This window comes from Xiphophorus maculatus, chromosome 19 (genome assembly GCF_002775205.1).
Source record: "Xiphophorus maculatus strain JP 163 A chromosome 19, X_maculatus-5.0-male, whole genome shotgun sequence".
In the NCBI taxonomy this organism is placed as follows: domain Eukaryota; kingdom Metazoa; phylum Chordata; class Actinopteri; order Cyprinodontiformes; family Poeciliidae; genus Xiphophorus; species Xiphophorus maculatus.
The window spans coordinates 22,877,653-22,901,189 of NC_036461.1; the positions used below are offsets into that span (position 1 = coordinate 22,877,653).

At 40.9% G+C, this 23,537-nt stretch overlaps 1 protein-coding gene across 1 annotated transcript; it reads right to left on the minus strand.

The window, feature by feature from the left end:
• Positions 1-105: 105 nt before the first annotated feature.
• On the minus strand, positions 106-22,442 carry trip11 (thyroid hormone receptor interactor 11). Its single transcript, XM_023353072.1, has 21 exons — positions 21,854-22,442; positions 17,564-17,640; positions 16,006-16,116; positions 15,618-15,920; positions 15,329-15,397; positions 14,295-14,460; positions 13,874-14,200; positions 13,362-13,402; positions 13,165-13,263; positions 12,073-12,282; positions 8,912-11,851; positions 8,669-8,809; positions 7,994-8,187; positions 7,593-7,756; positions 7,357-7,460; positions 7,155-7,254; positions 5,381-5,462; positions 4,439-4,553; positions 2,574-2,696; positions 1,631-1,772; positions 106-1,552 (listed from the first exon to the last, which is right to left on the minus strand). Exons 1-21 carry the CDS (start codon positions 21,990-21,992, stop codon positions 1,338-1,340), a joined length of 5,862 nt encoding a protein of 1,953 aa, XP_023208840.1. The 5' UTR covers positions 21,993-22,442; the 3' UTR covers positions 106-1,337.
• Positions 22,443-23,537: the final 1,095 nt, after the last annotated feature.

Genomic DNA, 23,537 nt, shown 5'->3' on the forward strand with positions numbered 1-23,537 from the left:
ACTCATCACACTACTGAAAGCAGCCATTGGAAGACCCTGTTGCAACTCTAAGGTTAAAGGTCAATCCTTTCTATGAAACAGTTTGCAAGAAAAAGCTCATCAACAGCCGGGTCACCAGTGGCTCCTTTATTTAACGCCAGATCCTAATTAAGTCACGGGTACCGATCTTAGCCCAAGACAATCCAAGGTCATCTGAATCATCTTCTCTCAGTTTCAGATTTTTTTTTACATCCAAGAAAAAAAGATTAAAAAATTCTTTCAAGTCAGGATTTACAGTTTTTACATTTCATCAACACACCTGGACTCCTCCTGTAACATGTCTTCTGCAGTGGCTGATTGATGCCTGTACAAAAATGTGGAGCGGCGCAGTCGCACGCTGATCCGATTACACAAAACTTCAAAAATGTGCGGGCTCTTTTTCCCCCCTTCTTTTTGTTTTAGTTTGTAAATATATATTTATATTAACCATTTACACTTCTGATTATACAACTATCAAATTTTCAAAAAATGCAGGCACTTGACTTCTAAAGCATCCTCTGTGCCTACAACTAAAGAAAATAAAATAAAGAAACCTACATTACCCATTTACATATATGTAACTGTATAATAGTGCTGTATGTGAACATAAAGAGCAGTCTAAACCCTCTGATAAACCACAGTCAGCAGCCATAATTATGCCTATTGCATATCACAGTCTGGCTGTCTGGAAAACACTAAGCCTTTCAACCAGGGAAAAAAAATAAATAAAAAATCCTTATGGTTTCAGCAGATGTACTGACTCGCATAAATCTCCATGTAGTGTGCTGCTGCCAGAGATTTTAGTTTTCGTCCACGATCAGAGGAAAACTTGCTGAATTGTTGAAGTAATACTAACAGGACAAGAAAATACAAGCAGTTAAATGCAAATGGAGGGGGTGAAACCCGGCGGGCATGTTTCCTCTTGCAAACAGAGCCTCAGCCTCACGCTTTGTACTCCTACACTGAGTTTCTAAGGTCACTTTTGCTCAGAACTGCTGGGATTTACTCTGTTTCACACGTGAAACGTAATTTCATTCATTCCTTTTGGCGTGAGATGCAAATTTGTGGGTCTGAACCTGAAAATAATGTTGAGTCTAAATTGTCTTTTGCATAGAGGGAAGAAAAAAATATTCCTGCTTTAGTTTCCAAGTTTTCCCAGACTTTATGTTAAACTTCGGCGTTTTATTGCTGCTCAATGTAAGAAAACAGCAGCAAGAGGGAGCAGAGGCGCTTCAATAACGTCAAGTTTTTTAGTGCCGAACTCATATTGGATAAATTAAGACATCTGTGTGGCATTTGTAGCCGGGGGGCCGCCCCGGTCACTGCTTTAGCAAGTCTTTGAGCACGGCTCCAGCGCTGGCCTCGGCTGAGACAGGCACAGGGGTGAAGGTGGGCAGAGCGTCAGTGATGGGCTTCATCAGCAGGTGACCTCCCGAGCCGGCGGGGCCAGGACCGGCCACCAGCGGCACCGCAGCAGAACGAGGAGCCAGGAACGGATTGGATTCACCGGGTCTCCTGATGCCAGCCGCAGCTCCTGTGATGGAAACGGGTTCATTCTGGGAGCATTTGATTGAACTGTGTTTTGTTTTGCTTTGCAGGAATGCTAATTTACCCGCGGAGCCTGAAGAAGAGCCACCGGTTCTCCCAGGAGGCGGTGCGCTCAGAGGCCTGATGTCGTGGACCGGGAGCCTCGGCGCCGGGAGCGACGGGGTCGACTCCATCTCCAAGAACTTCACAAACATCTCGGAGAAAGACTGCGGCGGCGAGGGAGCCGGCAGGATCGGTGTTTGAATGAATGAATGAATGAGTGAGTTTACAGATTCAATTAAATCAAAAATATTCCACAGAGCAAAATAAAGAACTTCATCAGGACTAGGGCTGGAACGATTAATCAGATAGTATGTATCGATTATTAAAACTGGTTTAGTAGTCGATTAATTGTTAGCTGGAATTTACAGACTAAATAGCTTCACCTGGTTCAAATTCTGAAAAGGACACAAAAAAAAACTCTATTAGGCACCTTTTGCTCTCCAATTAACTAGTCAACATATTAGCCGTTCAATGTATTGATGTTGAGTCAAACAGAAAGAGTTGAAATTTTCAAACGTTGATGTTAGAGGTATTTTTTTAGCTGCATATTCATTCGATTAATCATCAGTATAATTACTAAAATAATTGATTATACTGAAGACACAGGAAGGTGCAATTTTATATTTCGTAGATTTGTTCTTCAGTAAGTTTCTTTTTCTTCTGTTTCCAGCAAGATCCTGTTCACTAGAAACAGGATCAGGACAACTCTGTTTCTAGCGAATGAGATGCAGAACAAAAGCTACATGAAAATCTGCCCCGCACAGTTCAGTTTTCATCTGTCCATTTTCTCTTCGTAACAGTTTTGAAGTTAAATTTGACTCGAGCTTTATGTTTCCATTCATTGCTAAATGAATTCTAAAGAAATTACAGAGAGCCAGTGGTTTTTATGTGACTCTCCGGCTCCCTGCCGTTCTGCGTGGCGTAGGCACGGTGTGTTTGTGGCTCCCAGCCCGTTCTGAACTTACCGAGTTCAGCCCCGGGCCACTGGTGGGCCTCTGTGGCGTATTCGGCACACTCTGAGCTCCTCTGCCTCCGAGCCAGCTCGATACCCACCCGCCAACACCGTGGCGGGCATCGTCCTCCAACATCTACAAAGACAGAAGATTAGGAAGTACAAAATAAATTCAATCTCTCAAGTGTCATCAACGCTTATCTTTTTTTAAATTATTATTATTAACTACAGTCTACACATTTCCTTAGCGAGATTGGGCTGCCTGGATCAATGCCTGACAATTAATAGACGCATGAAAAAGAACTGCAGCACCACTGACACTGATTCTTTAAAGTCTGCTGGTTTGACTAGACTCTTGGCTTCTGTGGAAACTCTAAATAGTTTTACCAGGAGATGAGGGAACGAAGGGGGGAAAATGAAAAAACCTTTCAGGGACCTTAAAGGTAATAAAAAATGTTGTATTCTAAGAAACAGAAATCTCTCTTGCCCCGCGTTTCCTTTTAAACGGTGTTGGGTAACGCTCTCTGGAATCGCTGGACGGATTCCCGCGCAGAAACCAGCCAAGACGATCTGGAAAAGACGATGCTTTCCCTTTCAGGTCTGAGCTCTGAGGATTTTCTGGGGATGACGGAGTTAAAATAAAATGGCGGGGCAGTGTCTTTTTCAGCCGACTAACCAGGCTCTAAAGAGCATGAAAACAAATTAAACTAAGTGGATTATCTGCTGGTGTGGTCTGTATGTAAACAGTAAAATTAACCCAGAAGAGGAATTTGGGATCCCCGTTATGTAGGTTTCATTTAATATTTTTGTACTAGATGTCTAAAACTAAACAGGTCTGACATCAGAGTTAAGAGGCTTTCATATGAAGGGAATCAGATTTTAATTAAAGCCACAACTCTCCGCTTCTAACGGCTTTATTAAATTAGATAAATAATCATGGTAGTGTTCTAGTTGCACAAAGTTTAGCTTGTTCCTTTTTTCTGGGTTGTTTTCCAAAAGCTAACAGAAGTTGTATGGCTGTAGATGTAAACCAGACAGGCAGGAATAAATTATAATAACAATTTCTCAGTCTGACTCCCAAACGGAAAGAAATACAAAAACGTAAAACATTCTGCAAATGTCTAGAAAGACAAGTTTCACTTTTTAAATTATTGCCAAAAAAATATGATTTGATGAAATGAGAGAAATTTTGATTTAAAGTAGAGCAAAATAACATATTTTATGACATATATATGGATGCAAGTTATGCAGTTATTTTTACATTTCCTACAATATAAGGTTTTAAAATAAACAATTTTAAACTAGGTGTTAAATTATCCTGTATTTTATAATGAAAAATGTAATTCCAAATCGCTTAAAACAATTGATCTGGCTTTAAATCAGTCCAAGATTTGATCATGTATTTATTGTAAGCATTAACCACTTACTAGTCACAATGCTGCTGACTTGTGGCATTATTTTATATATATATATATATATATATATATATATATATATATATATATATATATATATATATTTGTCTGTTTTTTTTAAACAGCCCCAGAAACTAAAACTTAAATGTGTAATAATGCCTCCTATTTTCAACTTCCTGTAAAAACAAAACATATAAAGTAAAACCCCACTTAAGATATGAATAATAATAAAAAAAAATCTTTTTAATCTTAAACTTGGTTGTTGTCACTTTTCTAAAATATTTTTTTTTGCCAAAACAAGTGATCCCAATTGGCAAAAAATGACTTGGATCATTATTTTAGGAAGGTGTAGTGCCTTTATATAGTTATTCTTAAGATTTTCTAAATGTTGCTCCACAGTTGAAATGTGAAAGACCAGCTGTCCTGTCCACCGGGTTCAAATGAGTAAAAGTCGCCCTCTGACCTGATCGACTTGTTCTCTGCTCAGTCCCAACACGCTTCCCATGAGCCTCAGCACATCGGCCCGCTTCGTTTTAGGCGTGTGAAAGTAGCCCAAAAACAGGTTGCGCATCAGAACCCTGCAGACACAGCAACACAAACACAACGCGGGATTGATAGGAAAGAGTTACCAAGTAGAGTTGGCGACACTCTTCAGTACGGACGCCATTACTGACGGGAAAAACCCCCCATCAAAATGAGCAATTTTCAGTATCGTCAAGGTGTTTAACAATGAAGTCATAGGAAGCAGAGAGATGGAAAAAGACATCTAAAAACAAGATGTACTTTCTACGGTGTGTCAAAACATGACAGTTCACTCAGTAGATACAAGAAAGGCTGATGTGATTACGGGAAAATTGCTCCGTTTCATCCTTGAGAGTTTTCTACTTCTGTCAGTCCTGGAGCACGACAGACTAGGGAAAACGCTGGCAGCATTTAAAAAGTTTGATACACACCCAAATGGTTTTGCAATGCTAACTGCTTTAATTGCTTATGCATCTGTTCTTCTGTTTTTATTTTATGGTTTTTGAAGAGAAATCTGAATCAGCCAAAAAAAAAAAGAAAATAAGATACCGTCATCAAAAGTGGCACAAATGTCTGATTGTATGTCATGTTTTTAAAATATTTTACAACTACATCATAAAACACCGTGGCCTCAGTTTTACAGCTTTTCATAATATTGTATTCTATTCATCATTTTAATTTATATTCAAGTTTGTACAATTATGTGATGCATTTCTGTGGACAAAGATGTACGAAAGGACCTACTAGATCTTTAAGTTAGGTTTTAAACAAAAATAAACTAACAAATTAAAAACAAGGATTTTGTCGGATACTTTTGAGCAAAGGTATGTCAACATATAACTGGTTGTATCAACAGCAGACATAGGACGAAAACCCAACTTACTTGTCGATCTTTCCTTCTGTGCTGTTGAGAAGGTTCATGAGTTTCTTTTGTGCCTCCTCCAGCATCTCCTGCCTCACATTCACTGAAACACAAAACCAGAGAGGCGTCATTTCACGAGAAACAAAAAAAAAACTTGCTTTCTTTAAACTAAAATAAAATAATAACTGAAAAAACATATTAATGTTGCTTTGTTTCCCTACTTGGCACATGGCATGCTAGCAAACTAACTAACTCTGTACATCTAACCTCTAGGTTACCAATGGAAAGTCAGATTTTCTTATGTAATTTGCTATAGTGTCAGATTTCTCAAAACTCTTTGTTCTCAAGAGTTTTGCCGACTTCTGATCACTTTAAATAGAGAAATGTTCCCTGATTTAAAGGTTTTGGCCGAGGTGATGTTTGTAATTCCAGTCTCCAGTGTGGCAGCAGAGCGATGATTCAACTTCCAGATCAACATCAAAACATTGGGGACATTTGAGACGTCCATGCAGACTAGCTGGAGGTGCAAAACGGTGCATTTGGGCCACAGCAGGTGATTCGTTCATAATTTAAGTGCAATCGTTTAATTTAATTGTCTATAAATAGTTCCTGGGAGCACAGTCAGTGGTTTTTGTCCACAAAGTACCTGGTTGTTGCGTGATGACATAATGTGGATTCTCTGTTCAGCTTGTTGAATATTAATTAAGCTGAATTAAAATTAAGTACCGTTCAATTTGTCATTGTTATTGTTTTAGAAAATGACGGGTAAAAAGAAAATATGATGGAATTTCTTCGACGCCTTCAGTCAAAATGACGAATAACAAAAAAATTCTAGTGCAATCCTTGATCTAGAGTTATGTTTTCCAGATAAGCCACACTTAGACTATATATATATATATATATATATATATATATATATATATATACATAGAATTAGAAAGTAAAGATAAAAAGTTTGCTCCAAGACAGAACAAATACAGACTGTAAGGTTCTGAGACCAGGCAACAAAAACAGTCTGAGAATTTGCTGTGATGTAATGGTTTACTTGATAAAAGTGACAGAAAAATACATTAGTCTGCCAGTCAGGCTCTGATAAGGGCATCCAACTGCATTTTATATTTTGTTTCATAATCTGAGCTCAGTTTTAAGTTTTACTTAGTTTATTTGCCAATTCATACTTTCAGATTTGGACGCTCGTCCCTGATATTTTCACATGAATCTATGCTTGTCCTGGAGACGTTTTGAGGCCTCTTTGAAAGCCGGTAATTTCAGTAATTAACTTTTAATGTATTCATAGTCTACAGTGAGGAGATGTGGTTAAGTAATTCTAAGTAAAAACCTGAATAATCAGGAGGCTGCTCAGTTATTTTGGTTAACTCAGAGGTTACCTATGGGTTCAAAGCTACAATTAACTGGAAAATGGTTAAATTCAAAGAATAATATTCAAATAAATTAAATGTGGAATTCAAGAATTGGTATGATTTATCTGCAAACAGTTTTTTTTAAGGTTTTGTTGGCTCTAGTGGCCTTTATTTGAAGGTAGGTCGACAGGAAAGAGGGGAATGAAAGGGTGGAAGACATGCGGCAAAAGTCGCCAGGCTGAACCTGCGACATCAGGACTAAAGCCTCAATGTGTGGGTTGTATTTTGGGCCACCACAGCACCCCTATCTGCATGCAGCAAGCAAGGGTACAAAACTGGTGCAGGGAAAAATTATCTTTAGACCTTTTAATTGCTAATTTACAATCTGCTGGGGGAAAAAACAAACATTAAACGTAGTGAAGAAACTATCTCACCTTGCTTCTTTAGCTCTTCGATTTGCTCCTCTTTCTGATCGATCTGATCTGTGAGGCGAGACGCCGAATCTAGAGCAGCGTTGGCTTCGTCCAAGTTCAGCTGAGGAACAAAAATCAGTAATCGGGATCATTTCACTGCAACGCTCACCTAGCCGGATCAAGACATTACGAGAACACACGTGTTCTCTGTTCGCTGACTTACCTGCAGCGCAGATGCTTGGTCTTCAAGCAGGAGAGCTTTTCTCTTCCACTCGTCCTTCTCCTTTTTGTGCTTCTCCAGCTCTGCCGAGTACATGGCTTTCTCCTCTAAAACGCAAAGAGACAAATAACTAAAACAATAAATAGGAACAGTACCACAACAGATAAAATATAGATTTATTACAAAGAAGAGCTGCTAAGAAGCTGCTGGCGAAACGATCTCTCTTTCTGCCAACTTGCCTTGCTGGAATTGCTCTAGCACCATCTGCAGGTTTGAGAGCGACACTGCATACTGCCTGACTTGTTCCTGAGAGGTTCTGAGTTGTAAAAGTGCGTCGTCCCTCTGCTTCACCACATTGCTCAGCTGTTCCTGGAGAGACTCCACCTGCATGCTGGCCTGTTGGCTGGAAAGAAGAGCAGGAAACTCGCCGAATTAAAAAAAATAAAATCCTGTGGCTCAGAGCGAGCTTGGAGGGAATAAATCATTACAGCAAAACGTTTAAAAAAAAGACGGGAAAAGGAGCTAGTACTGCACCGCATGTGGAAATACACTTTCTCACATTTAAGTGATGCGATAAAATACTTAAACGTATGATGTACTGTATGTGTGTGGTGAAGGCAGTTTTTAGGTTTACGCAAACCTGGCGTTTTCCACGGCATTCGACGACGTGGCCAGTTTGTCATCCAGCAGCGCCACCCGCCTGCGCAGCTCCGTCTCCCGGTCCTCCGCAGCGAGGGCTTCCCTGGTGTAGGAGTCTTCGATCTCCAGCAGGTGGCTGCGCAGCCTCTCCAGCTCCAGGTTGAGCCGCTGCTCTTTATCCCTCGTGTGCTGCAGCTGCAAACACAAAACACTCTCAAGTTAAACAGCCTCTTAGCATAACTGTTTGCCTCATTTGTTTCTTTATAAAATATCTTTGAACGTATTTCGTAACAATCTGCTTTCCATGACTGCTCTTTCTCTCTCTCACACATACTTGGAACAATGTGACGTCGCCTCTGTTCCAAGTACAAGTCGTAATATTACCAAAATAAAGTTATATGAGGATAAAGTTGTAATATTATGACGTTTTTCTCATAATTTAATTTTTAAATTATTATTTTATTTAATTTGTAAAAGTTGTTTAATTAAATTTTTAAAAATGATTGACTTTTTTTTTCTTAATTCATTTAAATGAAATTGAAATTAATTATTTTTCTATACTGTCATAGGAAACACAGCAATTGCAAAACTGTGTTTTTCCGATATTAGCTGAATATCAAAAAAGTTATGTGCACATTTTTATTGGAAACGCAGCTAATGATGGTCGTCCTCCTACCTCAGACTGTAGCGCTGTGGTCTCCATTTGCTTCTGCTTCAGCGCCATCATCATCTGGTCCCTCTCCTGCTGGAACATCACCGCTTTCTCCTGCATGGACTTCAGTTCGTTCAGAAGCTGATTCAGTTCACCGGATTTACCCTGCGACACAAATCAACAGGAGCAAAAAAAAGTTACAATGCTCATGGGAATATTTACTCGATTATTTGCTTAAAAAGGCTGTAGACCATGATTCAAACTGACCAGCTCTTTGTCTTTGAGCATCCGCTCCACCGTGGCGGCCTTCTCGCTTATCGAGCTCAGCTCAAACTCCTTCTCTCTGAGCAGAAGCGAAACCTGCATGTTTGTTTCCTGCAGAGCCCTGAACTCCGACTCCTTCTCCCGAGAGCGAGCCGCCACCTGCTCGTTCTCCTCCTTCAGCTTCCTTGCGTCCAACTCCAAGATGAGCGCCCGCTCCTTCAGGTTGGTCACGGCCTGCTTCAAAACCTCGTTGTCGTTCTCGCGGTTGCGCAGCGCCTCGCTCACTTGGCTCAGCTGGTCTCCTTTGGTCTTTATGAGCAGGTCTTTCTCCCTCACTGACCTCTGCAGGGACTCCAGTCTGTCCCGGACCTGGCGGACATCCTCAGCCTGACTCCTCTGCTCGCTCTCTGAGGCGGACGCTGCGTCGGAGAGCCGGTGGTTGTTCTCCTGAAGGGTCCTGATTAGGTTTTCTTTCTCAGCCAGCTGCGCTTGCAGAACTTCGGTGGTCTGTTGAGTTTGGGGCTCAGCTGTAAGATTGAGAGCTCTCATTTGGGCGGTCGGTGCTGCGGCCTCGGGAGTCTGCGCAACGCTATCCAGTTTCCCCAGCAGCACATCCTTGGTGCTGCTGAGCTGACTGATGGTCTGCTGGACTTGCGCCAGCTCCAAACTCAAACCTCCCAGCCTCCTCTCCTTCTGCTCGTAGCTCTGGATCAGTCGGGCGTAGTCGACGGACAGCTTGGAGCTGCAGTCGCTGTCGGCAGACACCTGGCCCTGCAGCTTGATCAGCTCCTCGTGTAGCTGCGCCGACTCGTGCTGCATGTTCTTGACCGTGGTGATCACCTGCTGCTTCCACTCCTCCATCTTCTTCACCTGCTGCTTCAGCGTGTCCCTCTCCTGAAGAAGCTCCTCGAACTGGTTGCTGCTGACGCCGCCGGACGCAGCGCCGGCCTCGCCTCCCATCGACTGCAAGACGGTCACCAAGGTCTGGCACTTCTGAGTCAAAGCGTCGATCTCGATGTCCTTCTCTCTGATGATGCGGGACAGGTTTTGGATGGTCTCCTTGAACATCTCCTGGCTCCCCGAGGGGTCGCTCACGTTGGAGAGCCGCTGGTTCTCCTGCTGCAGCCTCACCAGGGCGGCTTCCTTAGCGGCCACGACGTCCACCAGGCGGTGGTAGTCAGAGCGCAGCTGCCCGTTCTCCCTCGTCTTGTCGTTGAGCACGGCCAACATCTGCTCGCGCTCCACGGCGAACGCCTGCAGCTGCTGCTGGAGGTAGAGGACGTCCTGACCCGACGAGACCCGGGCATGGAGCGCTTGGATCTCCAGATCTTTCTGCCGGATCATTTGGGAGAGTTTGCCCACTTCGTCGCGAGAGAACGCCAGCTGTTCCAGCTGCCTGGTGAGCAAGAGGTTTTTCTCGTTCAGCTGGACGATCTCGGTCTCTTTCTCCTCGATGCCGCGGACCAATTTCTCTATCTCGGCCTTGGACAGGTCGTGCTTCTCGTTGCCGTTGTCCTGATTGAGAGACCACGTCTTGTCCTCCTGGAGGATGACGTCTCCCTGGAACGCCGGGAGGTGACCCTGGTCCACGCTCTGCTGGAGGCGGGTTATCTCTTCGTCTTTGGCTTGAATGAGTCTGTCGTAGTCGAGCGCCGTCTGCTGGTGGCGAACCGCGGCCTGTTCCAGCTCGCTCCGCTGAGCCTGCAGAGACGCCTGCTGCTCCTCCGAGGTTCTCTTCAGCGACCGGACTTCGTCTTCCAGCGCGTTCCTGGACGACTTCAGCTGGGCGATCTCTGTCTCCAGCTCGGTGATGATGTCCAGAGTCTTGGGTTCGGCCAGTGGTTGTGGTCTGCTCTGCTGATCCCTCAGCCGATCGATCTCCTCTTTCAGATGGCTGCTCTCCTCCTTCATCCCTCCCAGCTGCTTATCCTTTTCGTCCACCGCTTGTTTGAGGACGTCTACCTCTTTGGTCATGGCTGACACCCTGTTCTCCATCTCTCTCTGTATATCCTCCGCGTTCTGTTTCAAAGTTTCCACAAAGACATCCTTCTCTTGCAGCAAGTCCGTCAGCTGCTTCTGCCCCGCGACGGTGATCGAGAGCATCTCGTTGGTGTCTCTGTGGTCCGACGCCAGCTGCTCCACGTCTCGCCTCAGTTTGGCGATCTCCAGGTCTTTCTCCTGGTTAAGCTTGATGGCCGACTCGTGCTCGGTTTGCAAAGCCGAGGCGTCCATGGATCTGGCTCGGGTCAGCTCCTCGATGGTCTGCTGGTACTGTTTCACCTGCTCTGACAGCGATCTCTCAGCCTGCGACAGCTCCAGTTCGAGTTGGTTCTTCTCCAGCTTGAGCGCTTCGATACGAGTGTCTTTCTCCCTTGTTGTCCTGTTTAGAGCGGCCTGGTTTTCTTTCAGCTGCTTGCCTAGCTCCTCTAACTTCCTCAAAGCATTCTCATGCTCGTCCTTCAACCTCCGGTTCGCCATCTTTACCTCATACTCTTCAGACATCCCCTTTTCGTAGGCGCTCCTCATTTGGTCCATTTCTCTCCTGAGGTCCGACAGCTCCCTCTCCTTCCCCGCCAGCTCCTCCTCCGTCCGACTCTCTCCTCCATGAGCCGTCTCTGCTTTAGCAGCGGCTAGCTGCTCCTCCCGCTTCTGCAGGGTCTTCTTCAGCTCAGCCGCTTCTCGCCTCACTTCCCGACTCTGCTCGTTCGCACGTCCCAACGCGTCTTTCAGTTCCTTCACCCTCTGTTCCAGCTGCTGTTTGGCCATGTGGAGGTCATTGAGGGTGAACGCGCTTTGGCTCGTTTTCTCTTTCTGGGTCTCCAGCTCTCGTTCCAGCGCTCCTTTCTGGTCCTTGGAGGCGCTGAGCTCTGCGGTCGTTCTGATCAGCTCCGCCTCAGCTTCCTTCAACTGGCCAGAGAGCTGCTCCTTTGCGGTGATCAAATGCTAAAATAATTAAGAAGAAAAACTCCATTATTTCTTATTACTTTACTTAAGAAGTTTAAAAAAAATCTTGTGGCTTGTGACAGGAAATTTGTGCTTCTCACACTGAATATGGCTCCATACAGCCTCAGCCCTCTGGTGCCAACTAGTAGTTTTTCATGAATTCAACCCAAAAATAAAGTTAAATAGCTGGATTATGGGGATCGAGCAGAGGCCAAGCAGACCTGTGTTGCTTCCTGGTTCTGCCGGTCCAACTCCTCCAGCTCCGACATGAGGGTGTCCCGCTCCTCCTCGGTGGCTCTCAGGACCTTCTCTCTCCTCTCAAGCTCCGCCTTCAGATCCTCCAGGGACTCCGCCTCACCAGACTCCATCAGCGACGCATTTTTGCAAACCGTCTGCTCCCCTGCTACCGTCAGTCTGTGTTGCAGCTCAAGCTGTGAAGAGAGACAACAATCAGGAAATGTCTTTTACTTCAACGCTCCAGTAGTTCACAGACGTTTAGACTGACTTTAACCACATCCAGTGGCTAACATTTATACATTTGGAGTGTGCAAGTTCAAAACCGCTGAAGCCAAATATTGACACGTTTATTACAAGGGAAAAACATTTTTCCCCCTCACATTTTTGTTGTTGTCGTTTTAGGTCTGTTGAAGTTCAAAAACTATTTTTTATTTGACAAATGTCAGAATAGTGAGTCAAATATATTTTTTTAATTACTTCCATCAAATTCAGAGGTTAACATAAATTTCTTAATATTTGGTTTGATGACATTTGAAACTGTATGACTTGGGTCAAATGTTATGGGTGTTCTTCAAAATAGATGGAAATTTGGTTCCTTTAATAATAATAAAAAAAACAAACTTTGACCCCTGTGATCAATAGTTTATGACGTTGATTCCAATACATTGACTTTGTAAACCGTAAGCCATTTTACACCTAATTTGGTGATACGATTATGATCCATTTTGGAATTTGGAATGTTGCTGTTCTCAGTTTTGCAAGTTTTCTCCTTTTTTCTCCAAACGTGATGATTGTTATTACAGCCAAACATTTTAATTTCAGGCCATGTGTAAAGTATCTGTGTGCATTTACGTTCTAATGGAGTGCATGTAAACATCTGGCTTCAACTGTAACTACTAAATAAAAATACATATGTATACTTGTAAGCTAATACAGTATTTAACTTTTGTCAAACTACAACGTGCCAAACAGAGCATCAGAAAAAAAAACATTTTAAACTTCATGTTTTCTTAAGAAAGTCTCAACAGATAATAATGTTAAAAAGAGAACATTACGTTTGAATAAAATAAACCAACCTTTTCTTGTTCTAGGACTTCCTTTTCTTGCCTCAACATCCCTATAATGGTGTTCAGTTCCAAGATGTCTGCATGCTCAACCTCTTCTCTCGGCTCTGCCTGAAAGTTCAAATTTGAGATCGTTTACAAGCAGTAAATACACAAAAATGTAACACGTTCAGTTATGTTTATAACTTATAGCTTGTGTTCATACTTGCCTCAGAAAAGTCCTTGAGTCTCTCTATTTCTTTTTCTGCAGCTATAAAAATAATAAAATTTCAACAAATAAACATACTATTTTTGAAGTTGCTACTTTTTATGGTATTACTAGGGGTGCACCAATCCATTAGCCAGCTGATTTATTGGTGCCAATTTCTTTAATTTTGGTCAACCATTGACCTCCTCTGCTCTGCTGTGAGAGAAGTTTGACCGACAGACTGGCCCACCAGGTCATGTTTGCACATTTGCAGTTAACAGTCATCCCACTGTTACCAACTCAGTGACTTTCTTACTATACCTAGCGACATTTCAGACAAAGAAAATAGTTTCGACCAAAATCGGAATCGACAGGTAAGGCATTTTAAAAGATTGGTAATCGGTGATCGGCCAAAAAACTGCAATTGGTGCAGCCCTAGTTATTACAACACATTCACATTAAAAGAAATGCTTAGAGAAAAGTTAGTGTAACAGATAATTCCATGCTGCATTAGTCAGCATATATTAAACCCACCTGCTAAGTTATTTCTAAGCGTCTGAATCTCATGCTCAAACTGGGTTTTTTGCAGAGCCTTCCCCTCCTGCTCCTGGACTCGTGTCTGCAGTTCAGCCACGGAGGCCTGCAGGCGCGAGTAGTTCTGCAGCAGCCCCGCGTTCTCCTCCAGGGCGTCGTCCCTCTCCAGCTGCAGGGAGGCCTGGTTCCTCCGCGCGTCCTCCAGACTGGCAGACAGCTCGGCCAGCTGCTTCTCGCGCCGCTCCGCTGCTTCCTGCAGAGTCTGGACGTTTCCCTGGAGCTCAGGCAGTTTGGAGGAATCCGACGGAGAGCTGACCTGACCGTCCCCTGGAGAGAGTCGGTTAGAGGAGATATCTTATTAGTTTTCTCTGACATAATAACTCCCATGCTGCTGCTTTTGGCTGAAGTAAAATAATCTCACCACTGCGATTCTGCTCCTCCAGCTCCTCTATCCTCTCCTCGTACTCTGCGAGCTCCTCTCTGTGGCGGCGCGTGACCTCCGCCAGCTTTTGCCGCTGGGCGTCCTGCAGAGCCGCCAGCTCATGCTGGTGTTCATCCACCTCTCGACTCATTTCGTCCCGTAACTCCTGTTCCAACAAAGTTAAAAATCTACAGTGTCATTACTGCGTCTCCTGATAATCATCATAAATAGTAGCAGTACAGGGGTGTCCAAACTTTGTGTCACGTGGGGAAAGATCTTCAAGTCAAAAGGACCGGCGGGCCAAAAGAACAATTGAAAAAATATGGGGGAAAAAAAAGGGAAAGTAAAATATTGCATGTTTTTTTTACCTACTAAGCAATAAACTAAACTGCTTAGTTTAGTTAATTTAACGTTTTGTCAGAAAGGGAGGTCTGAATTATTGAAGATCCAAAACGTGAAAAAGGTTTTGCAGGTTTGCCTCATTTAAAGATGTCCACTTTGCAAATTTTGGAATGTCTCTACTGAAAATAATAGAACATCTTTTGTCAATATTAACCAATAAAAACAAGATTAAGGCTTTTTTTGGGGGAAAAAAGAAAGAAAAAAAGCATAAAGCCAAGTTTAATGAGCTGATGAAAAGCAGATTTGGGTGCATCAAAGCCTGCTGGATAGGACACAAAATAATTAGGGTACTGAGTGCTTTGTGTTGTAGCTGTTGTAAGATTTTAATTTGACTGTAACAATTTAGATCTTATTAAAGACAAAAAGCTACCATCTGTATTAACTACCCGAGTTAGGGGTAGTTAATACAGTTAATATAAATTTGTATTATTTTCGAATTGCAGTTCTGGGCTGCAAAAAAATAAATAAATAAATAAATAAATAAATAAATCAGTCCAGGAGCTGCAAATGGCCACAAGTCACACTTTCGACACCCCTGTAGTAAAACTACAGAAAATAGCACTGCTGCAGATCCAGAGTGTTTAAAATGTAGGTTAATTTTATAAAGACATAATCGAAACTACAGAAGGTACCTTAATAGTTCTTTGTAGTTTGAGAATCTCCCCCTGGTCACCATTACCAGTTCCTGGGGTTGTTGATGCCTGAAACAGAGTTTGATATAAACATAATAAAAATCAAAAGTCTCTCTATTTAAGCTCAGCTAAATTTTAGATACATAAATTTAACACTTTTTTAAAATCACACTACCTGCGACAATTATTCTGAACTGTGATTTCAGTGGCTCATCTTTAACTTACAAGGATTTAGACATAATCCGGCACTTGGATACTCCCAAGTTTTGGCGTGATTGTTTTGTTTTACCTGCGACATTCTCCTCCAGTGCGCCACCTCCGCCTCTAGACGCATCACTTCTGTGGACAGCTTGTTGATTTCCTGCTGCGACCAAAGGACGTCGCTGATGTCCATTTCGTCGCTATGGAAGCCGTGATGAGACCCTGCGGAGCGCGTCAGGAAGATGGAAGGAGAGGAGGAGGTGGCGGTCAGGGAGGCGGTGGTCACCGGCAGCACCGCTGGAGAGGAGGCGGCCGACTGCGCCGACCGCTGCAGCTTCTGGACTTCTTCCTGGAGGCCGCTTTGTCGAGCTTTTAGGTGGCTGATCTCCACCTGGGAGACGGACGGGAATTTAGACTTTCCCCATCTATGGAGAGTTGTCCCAAAACATTCACAATTTTAACATTTTTGCACACACATCTTTCTGCTGCAGGAGGGTTCTGTATTCTGCAGACTGTTGTTTAATCTGGATCTCTGAGGCCTCCAGCTTCTCCTCTAGCTCTGCGTGACGTTTTTTCAGCCTTTCATGCTGCAACACAGAGAGAGGACGCATATTGTCGCTTACATGTGTAAAGACATCCAAGAACTAAACGTACAAACAGGAGAACGGGCAAATAGGAGGACACAAGGCAGAACAGAATAGAATAATTTCTTTTACATTCAGCCATTTTGGACATCGATGTTCTAATAATGTGGCGTTAATTACAGCATTTACTGATGGGAACCTACAGCAAACAACTACAAATATTTTTTAAAACACGAGTAAATGCACAAATTCGAACGCATCAAGGTGCAAATATGATGTTTAGTCAAATGCAACTTAGAGGGTTTGAAAGGTTGTTAATGTAACATCTTGGATAGCAGGAAAAGAAACAATCGAATAAAAATTGCGTAACTACTTCTTTTTAAAAAAGAAAAAAAGAAATAAAAATTCACTTCACTTTTGCCCATAACCAATATGAATACCGATATATGGTACATTTTTTTCCCATACCTATACCTTTACGAAACTATATCACTTTCTCTGCGTGGAATTAAGATACTGCAGAATCTTTGTCGATTTAGCCTTCTACCAAACGCAAATGATAAAAAGGAGGCTGAAAATGATGTAACACTTTCAACTCGCATTATGTCTAATGTCAAATTTATTTATGACCTCTGCTCTCTCTAAGACAATAACACTCAAATGGTTCAAATTTGACTTGGTGCTGAGCTGCAGGCATCATTGTCACTGGTTTGTCTAATGAAAACAACGCCTTTAATATCTGTAAGTTATTTTGACGGAATGACTGATATTAAATTTTACAACTAATATCTGCCGATGCCATGGCGATAATATTGTGCATCCCCAGTTCAAATGAAAACCTGGAAATCAGCATTGGATTCACACCACCAGATTTGTGGGCTGTACAATTTTTCTTTTTATCAACAAGTGTTTTCTTGTGCCACCAGTGAGATGCTGTTTCAACTACTAATAAAATGTCACAAAACAATTGTCCTCTTTGTATTCCAGCGACTGCCTTTAAAAAAAAAAAAAAAAAAGCAGCTTTTCCTGAGCTACACGTGTTGGCGGCTATTTTTAGGTATAGATTACGGCCCTGTTGGCTCACCTCAGTGTTTTCAACAGCCGGACAGTGAATATGGAGCTGACGGAAAGCAGTAATAGTTGATAGAAAATGTTGGCCATTTTATCTGTCATCTATCTTTGAAATACAATCACCTGATAAAAGCTTCAGTACTGCCACATTCAGTCCAATAATCAGCATGTAGTCTTTCACATAAACAAACATAAACTACTGTGTTATTTGTTTGGTGTGACTCACTTTGATTTACACAGGACCCATTTGATCTCGACTAAAGCATTTATCAGCATTTCTTACTGAGACAAAACCCTGTAAAAAATCATCTACTGTAACAAGTCAAACTGTTCTTAGGTGGTAAAGATTTTTTTTTTTTTTTAAATAGACAAATCTAACCTCTGATTTTTGAGTGGAAAACGCAGCCTCCACCTCAGCCAACTTGGAATTGGACACGTGTAATTCTGTGGCAGCATCTGTGGTTACATGGAAAGACAGCATGAAGAAAAACATTAGAACAGACACAACCAGTCAATTTGCATCTCCATAGAACATTATGTCAGTGCAGTACATGTTAAGCAAAAGTAGAGTGATAAAAACTCTGTTGTACAACACACAAAGCAAAATAAAAGCCGCCACATCTTCAGAATTAGGTTTTTTTTATATGTATAATTATATATGTTAAAACAACATGAGATACATACACAAAGTCAATATTTTTGCACTTATATTAACCGTAATCAGAGTTTGAAATAAATCAAAATATAATAAAATGTTAAAATTTGCTTTATTTTGAAAAGCCAACCCCACCGGCTCCGGCCTGACTGGCTGCTGTGCGCTGCGCTGCTTTCAGGAGTGAAGAAAAACTAAAGACGACGTCCGACGTAGAGGGAGAGGAGAAGTGAAAAAAAAGATATCCAAAGAACATTAAGTTTAATGTGTTTAGTTCAATCGTGTGAAAAACGATCGTAATATTAAAGTATGTTGAATTTGACTGACAGTAACGTGGTTAATTAATATAGTTCAGTCTTCATACACAATGTTTAAGATGCCTTTTGAAGGCTCCCTGATTATTGCATCTAATCAGCAGAGGAAACCAATCCATACGCTATAAATAACATTTCAAACTTGAATTACTTTACCATACGTTTATTTTTATCCACATTCGATCAGATCAAGATTCCCGTTACAGTATTATATTTGACCAAGTTGAAGAAAGGGTGCTCAAATTTATTTATAAAAATCTGAAAGAAGGATGTCTTATTTTTTTTTATTGAATTTATATAGCGCCTAAATAGCTATACTGATCAATGAAAGTGTTTTACATTAAAGCCACATTCGCCTGGTCGCATGTCGACACCTGGCAGGAGAAAGCTGGAATCGAACCCACAACTTTCAGATTTCGAGATAGCAACTCTTCCTGCACAGCAACATTTTCCTTCCACCTTACAGCAATGTACCGTGCTTACGGAACACGGTTTTGTGTACCATAAGGTCCAAGCCAAGGTTACAAATAGTAGACGTGTTTAGGTGAGTGTACATCTCCGCCCGACAGTGATAAGAACAGACACTTTAGGTTTTTGCCTGCGGCGGTGAGCTGGAGATCTGCGGCCAAAGTTCTTCCTCAGTCGATGTTTTATCAGTTCGCTGATAAAACAAAACGTCCAGTTTGAATTAGTCAAATAGGCCGAGTTTGCTTATTTACACTTTTCTACCACATGAATAAAACGGTGCACAAGTAGGAAGTAAAATTGAAATTCTCCCATATATTTTGTTCTTTAACAGACTAATGGCATCACCTTTTAAGTGGTTAGCTTCCAATTTAGCAGATACATTTAATTAAACATAACTGGACATCAATTAGAAGTTAGGAGGAATCCATGTTTCAACTCTACAGTCAGATTTGAAACTAGTTTCTGCTGAAACATGTTTCAGCTTAGCCAACCTTTGGTTATATAACTGATAAAGAAATGTCTCCGTTTGATCTAAAAAGAAACAACAACATCTAAGATGTGAGGTCTTCACTTAGACAAAGTAAATATAAAGGCCTCCAAAAATAAAGAGATTGTAAAAAGCTCTCAGCCTACAAGAATCTGTCAAATATAAAATATAATTTCATGTTTTATTGATTATACGTCCAACATATAATTAATTAAATCTAATTAACATGGAGCTTGCAAGACTTCAAAAGAAAATCTCATCTAAACTAAGTTGATGTTTCCTTCGTAATTTTAATAATTTCCTGTTAAAACCCTCATCTGGGTCGTTTGTGTTGCAACCAGGACAGCGACTTCATCCTTTGCTGGAATCCCAAACATTTGGTTTGTCTTGTTTTACTGGCCTCAGGTCAGTTCACCAATTCATATAATGATATTGTATCAACCAAGCGCTTTTTAATTTTTTTTTTTTGTCAATTCCTACTTCTTTAGACATTCTTTAGACTTAACAATCAAACAGCTGCAGCTGATCCAGAATGCTGCTGCTGGCGTTCTCACTAACACCAGGAAGATAGAGAACATAACACCAGTTTTAAAGTCCCTCCACTGGCTCCCTGTAGCTCAAAGAATAGACTTTAAAATACTGTTGTTAGTTTATAAATCACTGAACGGCTTAGCACCACAATACATTAAAGATCTGCTGTTGTTGTATCAACCCTCCAGAACCTCTCAGGTCTTCCGGTTCTGGTTCTGCTCTGCATCCCCAGAACCAGAACCAAACGAGGAGAAGCAGCTTTCAGCATCTTTGCACCACAAATTTGGAACAAACTTCCAGAAAACTGTAAAACAGCTGAAACACTGACTTCTTTTAAATCTCAACTAAAAACCCACCTGTTTAGGATTGTATTTGAAACGTAATCAATTACAAATTTAACCTGACTTAATGTTGTGTTTTGATTATTGATTCTATGTTGCTTTGTGTTTCTGTGTTTGATATGATGTAAAGCACTTTGAAATGCCTTGCTGCTGAAATGTGCTATACAAATAAAATTTGATTGATTGATTGAACATTTCAAAATGTACATCATTAACATTCCTCTGACTTCCAGCTGGAGTCAGATGAATCTTATATGCAGTGGATTGAAAACAGATTGTTGATCTAACAGAAACAATTGACTGGCTTATTTATTGGAGCCACAAAACCACATTTCGTTTCAGTAAGCTATTAAAGGATTATAGAAGATTACTTTAAATGAGAAGTTGTCAGAGTAGGAAAAAAAACCCCAAACAAAATTACAGATTTCACAAAACGAATGACCCAAAAATCCTAATTCCATCTAACTTCTCAGTGGTGATGCACTAATCAATAAATCAGGGATTGATTTTGGATCTTTTTTCTTTTTCTTTAATTTTCTTCACAAAAAAAAAAATCATTTTTCTCTATTTTTTTAAATGTGATATTCCGAAAATTCCTTCAAGTATTTTGTTCCAAGTTCCCTAAAAATCAGATAAAGGTTACGATTGAGTGCTTCGGTGCATGAATGAGGATAATCTTACAATTCTTCCATTTCAGTTGGATTAAATTTATTTATTTTATTAAACCCACATTTCTGTATTTTAAAAAAAATGTTTTTTTTCCCATTGATTTAATGTAATATTCTAATCTTAATCATCACGTTTTCATTAGCAATGAGCAAAAAAATCCTCGTAATTAACACAAGTAGAGGCTTAAAACATCAGTCTGTGTGGACTTAATCTAGACAACGTGCTTCACTATGACTCACTGAAATAAATTACATTTTCAATAATGTAATTTTTTTTTGAATATGATTATATTAAAAATGGGAGCCCCTTTTCTGACACTCATTGATCAATCAACATGAAGCTTTATGCAGATAATCTACTACTTTATACAGCCTGGACACATTTATAGTAAAATAAAATAAAAAAGGTAACATACAGAAAATATAGATCTAATATTTCGAGGTAGCAAACTCTTGACACTGAACATTCTTTAATAATTCAAGCATTACTTTGACATTTATTCAGTGGGTAGTTTCTAGTCATTGATTGTCTTCGGTGAATTTTATCCTTGATTAGGTTGCAGAAGTAACATGTCAAGGAGGCAAGTAGCCATTTTTTTTTTCTCTCAGGGTGAGAGTGAACAGATGTGGAAAACATCATGTCTATTGTTAAGTATGGTCAGGGATTCTCCCAGAAAACTGGGCTCTAGGTCAGTCATTCACCCAACGGTTCGTTGTGTTTTTTAGTTAAAAAATGTCTCAAGTTCACAGGAAACTTGAAAATATCACTTGATAATTATGTGGTATTTGAAGATTAATGCTTGAACACCAACTATAAAGTCTTTAAAAAATGCAAATATTTTAAAAAGACTTGTATAAGCAATGCTAAGCCTGGTGGGCGCATAAGTAAAGCCTGGCGGCCCGGCAGGCTTATAATATTCTGGGGGAAACCCTGCTTTTTATTGAGGAATAGATTCTGTTACCTGGACTACTCACTATTCAAAATGCAGCAACATTAAGTTTAAGAATCATTGTATATTTAGGTACAAATACAGTGCTCAAACATATAAAGACACATAAATACTCGGAAGTATTTGAACACATCTAAACTGAATTTTGATGCATGAAAGAGGATAATTCACAGTACCAGTGTTGTTAAATGCTACAGGTGTGCTACATGGTAATGTGGACAACACAGAGGTAAAGCTAAAGCATGGACTGTAGCTTACCTCCGACTTCTTCCACTCCTTCGAGTAGCATGTCTTTGGTAAAGTTTGATATCTGCCCGGTGAACGACGACAGGCTGCCCCCGACCTGTCCCAGAGACTGGCCGAGGCCGGAGCCCAACTCACCCAGCCAGGAAGACATCCTGAGGACCAAACAAAAACAAAACCAGTCCGCGGGACGTCGGACAGCTAGCCACGGTTTGAGCTGAAATACGCCGAGGACGGAGCGTACACGTAAGCTAAACTATAAACTCTGCTTGACATTTACGCCGGTGTTAAAATCCACTTGTTTGGCTGTGAAACGCGGCGACTTCACTGCCGACAGACGCTCACTTAGCAAGCACTAAACCCGGCTAACAACAGCTGCTCGGTCCCCTGAAGGAATCCGGGAGGACAAGCGAGTTACGAGACATTATAGTAGAATAACGCAGCCATTACGTTTATATTTCGGTTTCTGCTGGAGTCGCTGTTGTCTGCGGAAAGTTTCAGTCATAAGTGGGGGAGTTTTTTAGCGGTCTGAAGACCTAAAAGTGCCACCTCAACTGCAGCCATTATCAGCTCTGCTCTGCTGACAGATTTGACGTGGACGCGGAGGTCTGAAGCGATGCATGATGGGATACTGGAGTGGAGGACCAACAGAAGGACGTAAAGCCGGGATGAACAGGATGTAGAATAAAATGGTTAAGCGTAATTGCCAAATGAAATTAATAATAAATAAAGAATTCCATCATAATATAATATGATGTAATATAATATAATTTGACTCAGTTGGCCAACTGGCCGAATTACCAAGGCAATTAAAAGCAAAACAAAAATTAAACCAACAAATAAGACTGGTAAGTAACCCAAAAATATGAAGTAAGACAAACACAATTTTTTACAAATGAATAATAATAATAATAATAATAATAATAATAATAATAATAATAATAATAATAATAATAATAATAATAATAATAATAATAATAATATGTGATTCAGTTTGAGAACCAACGGTGGGACAATTCTGGGAACTATATGTCGTACAGTCAATCATAATATAATATTACTGCCACCAGATTTAAAAAAAAGAAAAGAAAAAAAAGGAAACCAGATCAGGAAAATATGGGTACCTACCTTTAACAAATGGCAAACCTTAATGCTATTTTATTTATATAATTATAAGTAATTTCCACTATCAGTAATGTTGTGTCTACCAGAGGATTCCTCTGGTCATTATCTTTCATTAGAGCCTCATTGATGACTTTATGTTGAAGCACTGAAGAGTTACAGCCACTTGAAGTTTGTATATCAGATGTTGTCCAAATGGTACTTGGACAACACCTGTACATCCTCAAAAATAAACATGTCCAAAATGACATTTCTTTTTCGTGCTATTTTGATCAGTCTTGAAATCCAGAAGTTTTTCAGTGAAAAACCCTAAACAAACCGGAATCTATATTATTGTTCAAACCTGTTTATAGTGAAGCCATTTTATAACCGGTGCTGTGGCGCCCTCTGTTGTCTGAGGAGTATTACTACAGAATGAAGCAGTCCTGCATGTCGACCTGAACTTCAAGCAACAACTTCCAGCAAAATTGTTTGATAAAACCGAACAAAACTCACAATATTATGATCCATGATTGAACCTGATTGTTTTTTGAAGAAAAAAACCAACACTGCAGGTTTTACAAGTGTTGCTGAAGCA

What these genes read in the sequence shown, in the direction of transcription:
- trip11 (XM_023353072.1), bottom strand. Translation starts at nt 21,992, where the DNA reads ATGTCTTCCTGGCTGGGTGAGTTGGGCTCCGGCCTCGGCCAGTCTCTG. An exon ending in AATGCCGTGGAAAACGCCAG is followed by an intron (nt 7,757 to 7,993) that starts GTTTGCGTAAAC and finishes TCTTCTTTCCAG; the next exon opens with CCAACAGGCCAGCATGCAGG. An exon ending in ACCAAGCATCTGCGCTGCAG is followed by an intron (nt 7,255 to 7,356) that starts GTAAGTCAGCGA and finishes TTTGTTCCTCAG; the next exon opens with CTGAACTTGGACGAAGCCAA.